Below are 9,504 nucleotides of genomic sequence, written 5' to 3' on the forward strand. Positions count from 1 at the left end.
CAATTTGCTCAAATATGTTCTTGAGTCCATATCTGCATGAGCTTTGTGGATAATCCTTTCCTATTTGTCACCATCTGAGTGAAGTCCAGAACGACTGTGCAGGAAATCTCTGCTGCAGATCACACTGTCCTCAGAGTCAATCTTTACAGCAACAACAGATTTTTACCATTAATACTCCGGAAAGCAGAGAGAATACTGAAGTACCGCAATACAAACTCTCCCCTGTAATTTGACTTTGAAACTGATTAAATTAGTACTGCCAGTGTTTACAGGAGTCTAATTCACACTTACAGCACTGTTCAGCTACCCGAATAATTATAATAACAATATTAAACTTTATTTGTATAACACCTTTCATATAGAAATTGCAGCTCAACGTACTTTACAACGAAGAAATCACATGCACCGAGTGAGTGCTTCACACAGAAAAGACATACAAATATATTTTATATAATAATAATTACATATAATGCTGCACACAGTGTAGCCTGTTCATTAACCACACAAATATCCTCCTTCTCAATAGTCCTGTTTGTAAGGAAAATCATGAAGAAGACTACAAATAAAAATAAATGCAAAAATTCCGTATAAGGTCACATTGCATTGTTTTATTTTCATTCAATTCAAAGTTCCTTACATATCCTCGGTAAAATGAGGAGCACAATTCAAGTATTAACTTATAACTCTTGCACTATTTCACATAAAGCAATGTATAAACACAAGGGGAGCATATTTAAACGTATACATAAACTCCACAGTATCTGGATATTAACATTCCTTTATGAAATACATTCAGCAGAATAATTAACATTACAAATACACTGTAAATACTTCAGGTTTTGGTCTAGAGCTCCCTCTCGTGGTTATACCAATAAAGCTCAATTCTTCCACGTTTCTCTAATGAAAAAGTCACTGTGCAATTTCTCTTTTCCTTTCAAAGCTGGTGAGGACGATGCTGAGACATAAGACCAAATAATACTCAGTCCCTTTATAAGTATCAGCCCTGCACACCTTAGGACACCTTCTCAGGACCGAGTGTGTTAGTACTGCATTCATATACTGTGGCCACCACAAATGAGAATGTAATAATAAGGAATGTTTACTTATTATAAGTAAACAGGAGAAAGTTTATGACATTTTGTGCAAAATCATAGCATTAGCTAGCTTCCATTTGTATGGTGAGATGATGAACTCACTGGTAAACTTAAGACGGAGTATGAAGAAGATATTTCGAATGAATCCATTAAACATTTCTCAAGTGGACCAGCCGGGAAATGTCATGCTGAAAAGTCTGATGTGATCGGCTCCTTCATCACAGCCGTGCAGTTAGCTCCCTCCACATGCTTCAGTGTGGGTCTCTCCTTCAAGGCGTCTTTGTACGCAGAGTTCCTCATATGTTCAAAAACCATGTGACATAGTACAAAGTACTGTCTCCGCCTCTCTCGCAGCTCAGACTTGGTTGGCTTCATTCTTCTCCGAGCTGGGAAAGGAGGTGGGCTCCCAGCGGCCTAACATATTCCCCCTCAGGCCTGCCTGGCACTTAACGATGAGGTAGATCTTGCGGAGGACGGTGCGGCGCAGCAGGATGTAGACCCAGGGGTCGAGGATCTGGTTCCACGTGGCCAGCCTCACGCCCGTCACCATCAGAGTTTCATAGTGTGGCAGGTCCTCTCCAATAGATCCCATGTAGGAGCGGATCACGGACATCAAGCCAAAGATCTGCAGGCGTGAAACATGAGCATGCAGTTATTATATGATGACAGAAAGCACTGCATTGATAGTGAAGCTTCATTTCCTCAAAAATAACAGCTTTGCAGTAATATCAACAAACTAAATCTGATCCTGTTTATTTCATGAAAACACAAAACATTGATATTGATACCAGTGCTTTATATTATTAAAAGCTGCATCAAACTATTGTGGAAGATAGAGTCATCCGTCATGTGCTCACTTAATCTCATGCTCGTTAAAACACAAGACAGTTTTAATGGTAACAAATGGTGTGTGAATTCTCTGGACTAATGAGGTGATCGCTGCTTGTACACATACACACACAAACACACACACACACACAAACAGCTGGAGCGGCAGCTGTTGCAACAACAGAGAGGCAAAGAGTGCAAGCACCAAGAGCAGTGTTCATGTGCCCAGAAGATGATCTAATGTAAGCTGGATCAAGTTTTTTGACTGACTCTAGAACTGACTCTCAGAAGAAGACTTGGACACTGTAGGTGTTGATCTGCTCGCCCCTGTTTGAAAGAATATGCGGCAGAATCTGAAATCAGTGTTTGTTAGGACCCTCTCTTCCTGTAGGTAGTACAGTGGAGGCATTCGTCTAAGCTACCAGTATTTGAAATCATTATTACTGTTTTTCTATTGAATTGCCTTTTTTTTTCTTTAGTTCAGGTCCATTTGAGTCGCTTTTTTTTTGACAATTTCTCATAACAAAGTTGAGTGGAAAGTGAATATCTATGAGGGAGAAAATAAAGAAGCTGAATGCCTCTCACTGTTTCTAACTGTGCCTACACACATTATAACTAGATCTACCACAACCCACACAGTCTTATTATCTTGTTTAAAACAGGCAATAATATCTTCACCACTGTTGCCGACAGTTTTTTCTGACTGCAGTTGGCTTCATCAACAAGGGCCGGGACCCCCACTGTCACTGACTCTTATCTGGCCCTATGCATACTGCACTTCACATTAACATAAACTCTCCATGTCTGACTTCACGTGTTTAATTGTGCAACGCGAGTGAAAAACCTGCTGGAAGTAAAACTGTTTCTTATTCTGATATTTTCAATCTGTTGCTAATTTGATACTCTTATTAAGTGACAAATTCCTGAAAAAAAAAATACTTCTGTTTCCACAAGTCCCTGCACATCCACACAGGTGTTTTCAGTCACCCTGCTTTCTGACATGCTGTCACCTAACTCTATGCCCCAATAAGAAAGGTGAAAGTTGTCCCACCCTAACAGATGCAGCAAAGCTGACAAGTGCTGCAGCAAGCAGCAAGCTTCCCTCTCATTGCACTTCCTGATACTCACCAGCAGAGGGCTCCAGCAGATACATGAGGTGACCATGATGCCGACCAGCTGCACCACCATCTCTATGTCATGGGACTTGGCTGAGTGATGGGAGCCGGGCTGCCTCCTGAGCCGAGCGAGCACCAGCGTCAGTCCACTGACGGTGTTACACACCAGCGCCGCAGCCAGCGAGGTCAGACCCAGTCCGGAGAACAGCACCACAAACGCCACATCCACCTCCTTAGTGTCACTGAGCACGTTAATGAAACACCAGGTCCCTGGGTCCTGATAGGTGTAAGAGCCCAGCTGAAAGCACGGCAGCAGGGCCACGCACAGAGCCGCCAGCCAGATGACGGACAGGCAGATCTTGGTCCGGGTTTTGGTGACCAGGGATGAGTGCAGCAGCGGCTTAGTGACACCCAGGCAGCGCTCAGCAGCCATGGCACAGCCCATGAAGAGCGGGCACAGGCCAAAGAACACCATGCTGCCCCCCAGGAACTGACACATCCTATCAGACGAGCTGAAGTCCTCTGGGTGCACACCTCCGGAGAGGTAGAGTCGGAGAACCAGGGCACCGGGTATCACATGGCCAATAAAATCTGTGACCACCAGTGAGGTGGCAAACAGGAGGAACGTGGCTTTGGTGCGCCGGCGCTGGCGGGAGTACGCACTGGCCAGTATGAAGAGGGCCACAATGTTGGAGATGATGCCCAGTGTCATGGACAATACGACGACGATGACGCCACCTGTGGTGGGCTGCACCAAGGTGAGGTTTCCTGGCTGCGACAGCTCCTCAACAGCCACCCTGGCCTCCACCTTCCCGGCGCTGACATTAGAGAAACGAGGGAGGAGCGGGGAGGCTGAGGAGTTGTAGCGGCTCAAAGCTAACATCACTGAACTCTGCAGCTCACGAGGCCCATTTTTAAGGAAGGCTGCAAGAGAAAGAAGATCATATGTGTATGGAGCAAATGAGCTGTGGATTAGCATTAAAATACTGTTCATTTGCACATTTGACAGAGAAATGAAAATTACAGGAAAAACCCTGAATACATGGATGAAAAACCATAATGAATGCGGTTGTTTCCATGCAGGCAAAGTGACATGAATCATATTCTGTGTCACCAGATCTGAACTTCTATGGGAGATCTGGGGGGAAGATGACAGACAGAGCTCCCCACCACCATCATCAAAACTCCCTGGAGAATCTATGACAAGGAGCACAGAGGCTCTTCTGGCAGTCCAACACAATTTATTCATTTCATTTGAAACCCACACAGTAGGCCTACATGTACTTTCTCCACCCTTTAAGATTAATATTTGGGAACTTAGACACACACTCCAACTACAAGTTCTACATAGATGACTAAAGATCTGATTAGTTTATGTGATGGACTGTGATCGGTCAGATTAAGTTTAGCTGGTGGTCAAACGCAGGTCATAAAAAGAAGGGTCCACCCAGCAACACACAAACAAAAAGCACCATATGAAAACACACCTGGGCTGAGCAGCGGCATTTGTTCAGCATCCTTCATCACAATCATGCAGAGGATGTTTTTTAAACCACTGGGATTTCTCTCAGAATGACTTCTGGATGTTTTGAGGTAACAATCACTAACAATGTTGCAGATGTGATTATCATAAAGCCTGATCACTGATTCTCTGCAGCTAAACAGGTCATGTCATGCTGGAGACGTCAGAATAATCTCGTGTCGCTATAATGATTAAAAAAAACGACGTTATGCTCATCCCTGCAGTATTCATCAGCGGTTTGTCAGCTGTGGTCGAAATGCCTTCAGGTGGTGGATTTTCACTTTTGGTGGAACCCGCTTGAGGAATATTGTGCAACTTTGCAGCGTGTAAGACAGCACGAAGAGGAAAGTTACGATTCCAGCAATAAAACAATATATATCTCATTAATCAGCTGTCAGTTGTCACATATTGAATCCGCACAAGGTTACATTTAAGCTCTCTTAGGCTGATGTAGAGAGAAAGTTTACTTTTTTCTTTTTAGATTTCAGATGAAGAAGTGACTCACCACGACATCGTTCAGATATCCGTCTCAGTCCAGCTGAACAACCAGAGGATGTTTCAAATATCCAGAGCCACTCACACAGGCAGGGTCTATGCCACGATGCCAGCAAAGTCCACGAACAGATGAAACCACGTCTTTTTCCTCACATCAGAAATCATCTTTCCCTTTGATAAACTCCAACGCATCGGTGTCCTTTGCGGAGAAATGTCCATGTTGTGTCATGGCTGTGGAGGGTCCACACTCACTCTCACAAAGCGAGTCTGGTCTTATAGGTCTGGTCTGTCTGTGCGCCCCGGCCGTGTGGGCGTCTCTGCTGCTGTGCGCCCCCTGAGTCCAGCCCCCGCCTCATCCCTGCCTGTGTCCTCTGTGTTTACGTTCAGCATGCACGACGTTACTCACCTCGCATGTGTCACTTCGGTTTCTTAGAAATTATGTCAAATAAGGCTTTTTTTTGTAATCTTTAGGCAGCACACGGTGTTCACCGAAGCTGCTTAGATTCACTCTGCTGCAGAAAGTGTTCCAGCGTGCAGACTTCAGGTCCTGGCACTGTTCACAAAGTTAAGACTGGATTTTAGTAGGTGCAGTGGTCACATTTGAGCTTTTTGTTTTCTGCAGCCTGGCCGATGTGATCAGATTCAGTTTCTGACTCTTTTCAACTCTGCTGGAAATAACCTCTGAGGTATCAGCTGTCCAGGCAGACCCAGTACATGGTGGAAATGCTGTTTCAGTCTGCTAAGGAGGCAGTTGAATAAAAAGATTAGGTGTGGTTAAATTCTGAGAAATCTGTTTAGCATTTGCATTTAGTTGCCTATCCAAATATCCAGATTTTCTGGAAACTCGCAGGAAAAGAGTGGAAAAGGCATTTCCACCCTCATGAAAGATCCAGATGTTCCTCAAGGACTGATGTTGGTCCTGAGCGTTTTTGCAGCTGAATTAAAGGAAACATGTCAAATCCTTCTTCTGTTTGATTGACGCTTGGAGAAGAAAAACCATGCATGTGCGACTTTGGTCCAGTGGCTGCATACTGGGGACAGGTGGTCATGTTTGTTTTAATTTTACAAGGACCTGGCAGCCCAGCTGGAAACAGACTTGCACAAGTTGTGGTTTGGAAACAGTGTAAAGTGTAAACTGGCTGCACAGAGGGTGGAGTAGGCCCTGACACAGAAATTGGTTTGATTTTTTTTTTATTTGAAAGACAGACACCTGGAGGAAAGGCTCTCCTAGTTGGCAGTGTATTAAGTCTGTGAACTGACAGCTGTCTTTGAAGATACACTAACATGGCTCATTTGTAAGGGGACAGCTTGTCTGCAGAGAGAGCTTTAACAGGTGAGAAATTAAAACACAGTTCACATCAGCAGACAGGGAGCAGGGATTCAGCTAACACCGAATAAAAACACATCTGGTTTGAACTGGTTTGTCTCCAGCATGCTAACATGCTCACAATGACAATGGTCACTTGGTGATATTTTGCAGGTATTACGTTCACCACTGTTTAACATGTTGGCATGGCTAAAGCAGCTCAGCGATGCACTTTGAGGGACATGCAATATTTGTACCAAATGTCACAGCAATCATCTGATAGTTGTCAGGACATTTCACTCAGAAATGTCAGCCTCATCACCACAGTCGTTAGGGTTCATCCTCTGGGCACCAAAAATTTAAAGCCATCAGACCAACAGTTGGAGAATCTCACTCCAAACCCAGACTGCGTTGTGTTTCTTCCACTAGTTTGCTGTTGACTCCCTAATAAAGGCGTAAAGTGACCAAATATACAGTGAAAAAAAATGGTGGTATTAGAAGAAAAGTCAAGGGATTGTCAAAGTAATTAAGATTCATTCTCTGGGGACGACGAGTGTCTGTACTACATTTCAAACAATCTAATTGTTGAGATATTTGAGTCAGAATTCATGTTGCTTGTACTTTTCTGCTGACATATTACAGTAAAACGACAGCAACAGTCAAAAATGGAAGCAGCTGATTGTGTATTTCTACACACTCAGTTCTGACCAGACCGTTGTTTATATCCGAGCCCGCTGAAGGAATTCAGAAAGAATAGACATGGCAACTTGAGCAGTCAGTGCTGAACTAGATTGCTTTCTATTAAATTGGCTTCATATATCTTATTAGAATAGGCATGTTTCAGTGTGTGCTGATCTTGGACTAAACAACCAGTAATTTCTGTCTGGTTTGCCTTTCCCGGTGCCCATTCAGACTGTAAGTGTAACAATCAAGCATTTGGCTGCCATGTGTGTTTTTGCTCCCACTGAAAGGAGACCCTGTTGCCCCCGTTTTCCTCATCAATTGCTCTTACAAATGTTGCCATTTGGCCTCTGCAGCCCATTGGCTTTTCCAATACTAAGTCTGGGGTTTATGGGCTTGAGGCTCCTTCTACACCCTTTCCTCTTCCACTGACCACAAAGAGAGAAAAAAAACCCTGGCTGCATACCTGATGATCTTTGAAGCACTCTGAGATGGAGGAGCTCTATAGATTGGAGAGGTTTCGAGCATGATCTCTATCTCTTCTTGAAGTTTGGAGAAAAAGCAGCGAGTTTTATTGTTGCATGTGCACACAAGTATTCCATCTTGGCTTCACGCCTCCAAACTCTCCCACCACAACTGTTCGATGGTTCACTGCTTCGCCCATTTGCCAGAAGTTTCTGCAGCGCACATGCCTGTATGTCCGAGAGACTGAGTGTTTCTTTTGAAGCTGGCAGGAGTTTGGTTTGCCGGCAACTGTGCTCTCTAATATTTGAACAATGTTTTGCTGTATCACAGCAAGGACACTCTGGTCTAGGACAGTAGTTTTCACAACGTGCTGGTTTCAATGAAACAGTGTGATATCATGTAAATGCAACAGTAACCAAGGGGTCAAGTGCTCGTGCATTCCTCGTTGACATTTTAAAGAGATGCTGGCAATTATGAGTGGAAAGCCACACGCTATCTGTCTGGGCGTCTCTGAAACTACCGGCCAGGAATGAAGCAGTGGAATGTTTGCATGGGAATATTCAGACGAGGAGACCAACCAGCTGTCAAAGACAGAAACAAGTTCAACTAGTTTTCTCTGATGAAACACACACTCCTTGTAGTGCAAATTGTTTAAAAACTGCTGTCTGACTGTCTGGCTGGAACCCAGAGGTCATTTCTAATGTTTGGTTACTGTTTTGCCTACTGTATGTCGCAAATCCTGCAAAGATGGGAGGGGGGGACTCTCAACTCCATATCCAAATACAGCATCCAAATACAATACTAGAAATAACATGACACAACAAAGATTTGTCAGTCAAAACAAAAGACTGAGGACAAGTTCACGGTACCAGCATTAATGCCAAAACAGAAACCACTGTGTGTTAACACAGGTGAACTGGAGCGATAACTGGAGTGACAACTGAAGGGACAGAGCAAACAGAACAGTGTTTGAACAGAGAAACAGAGCGTCAGTGAACTGGTCTATAGTCTAGTCTTCATGTGACAAGATGTGAGAGAAACTAAAAGCTCTGCAGTTTCAAATGGATGTATTGAGCTGAAGAAGGTGTTTTTTATTTTACCTTTGCAGAAGCTTAACAAGCCCAAATATTTTGTCTTTCAGCTCCAGAACATTTGCTTTTGTTTGGCCTTGATTTGTTGCGGTCTCTCCAAACGACTACGCTTAATTGTGAGAAATTAGTTAATTATTTAATATAAAGTTAATTGTGGTCTTCCGCAGGAATAAATTCAGTTCAACTCAGTTTTAAATGGTAAAGGTGTGTTTTTTCATATATAAGTATATGTACATAATGACAATAATATGACTCCAATAATAATTAAAACATGACTAATAATAATAATGGCCATTGCACAGGATGTGAAGCAGGACCATGGTGGCACACACATCCACAATCTAAGTGCAGCCACGATTCATCAGAGGCTAGTCATTGACTCATTGACTCATTGTCACCTCTGACCATATTCTCGGGATGGCGATTCATGGTCCCTCAAGGACGAAGCACTGCCTCTGGTCATCCTCAGTGGTGTCCTCTCCACACTGGCACTGTGTCAGAGGTGCAAACAAGAGACAAACACCACTTTGGCTGCCAGATATCTCTTTCTATTGATCACTGCAGCATAGGAGGCAGAAAATAGAGACCGCAATGCTTCATTCTGAGGTTATTTACATGTCTGGGTTTATAGCTGTGAGCCGGTATTGTTACAGTGGGTTAATGGGGAATGGTTGTAAAGCTCACATTGCACCAGTATTCACAAATGTCAGACACATTCCTCATAAGAAATCAATGAAACGTTCTGCTGTCAAATGAGGCCTGTGAGATCAAATGACATCTCTTCCTGAATGACGTCTGTTCCGCTGTTATGAATCCATCAGCATGTTGCATGTCCTTGAAGACTTTCAAAACAATGGCAGTGGCCGGTCGAGGATCTGGCACTACTGTGCACACTGAAATATGTAAA

General features: G+C 43.6%; 1 protein-coding gene across 1 annotated transcript; it reads right to left on the reverse strand.

Moving 5' to 3' along the window:
• Nucleotides 1-636: 636 nt before the first annotated feature.
• LOC121604463 (prostaglandin E2 receptor EP1 subtype-like) lies at nucleotides 637-5,286 on the reverse strand. Its single transcript, XM_041933977.1, has 3 exons — nucleotides 5,065-5,286; nucleotides 3,051-3,961; nucleotides 637-1,719 (listed from the first exon to the last, which is right to left on the reverse strand). The coding sequence occupies exons 2-3, from the start codon at nucleotides 3,918-3,920 to the stop codon at nucleotides 1,450-1,452; spliced, it is 1,140 nt and encodes a 379-aa protein (XP_041789911.1). The 5' UTR covers nucleotides 3,921-3,961; nucleotides 5,065-5,286; the 3' UTR covers nucleotides 637-1,449.
• Between the last annotated feature and the right edge of the window lie 4,218 nt (nucleotides 5,287-9,504).

This window comes from Chelmon rostratus, chromosome 3 (genome assembly GCF_017976325.1).
Source record: "Chelmon rostratus isolate fCheRos1 chromosome 3, fCheRos1.pri, whole genome shotgun sequence".
In the NCBI taxonomy this organism is placed as follows: Eukaryota; Metazoa; Chordata; class Actinopteri; order Chaetodontiformes; family Chaetodontidae; genus Chelmon; species Chelmon rostratus.

What these genes read in the sequence shown, in the direction of transcription:
- LOC121604463 (XM_041933977.1), bottom strand. Translation starts at nt 3,920, where the DNA reads ATGTTAGCTTTGAGCCGCTACAACTCCTCAGCCTCCCCGCTCCTCCCT. An exon ending in TCTGCTGGAGCCCTCTGCTG is followed by an intron (nt 1,720 to 3,050) that starts GTGAGTATCAGG and finishes TCACGCCTGCAG; the next exon opens with ATCTTTGGCTTGATGTCCGT.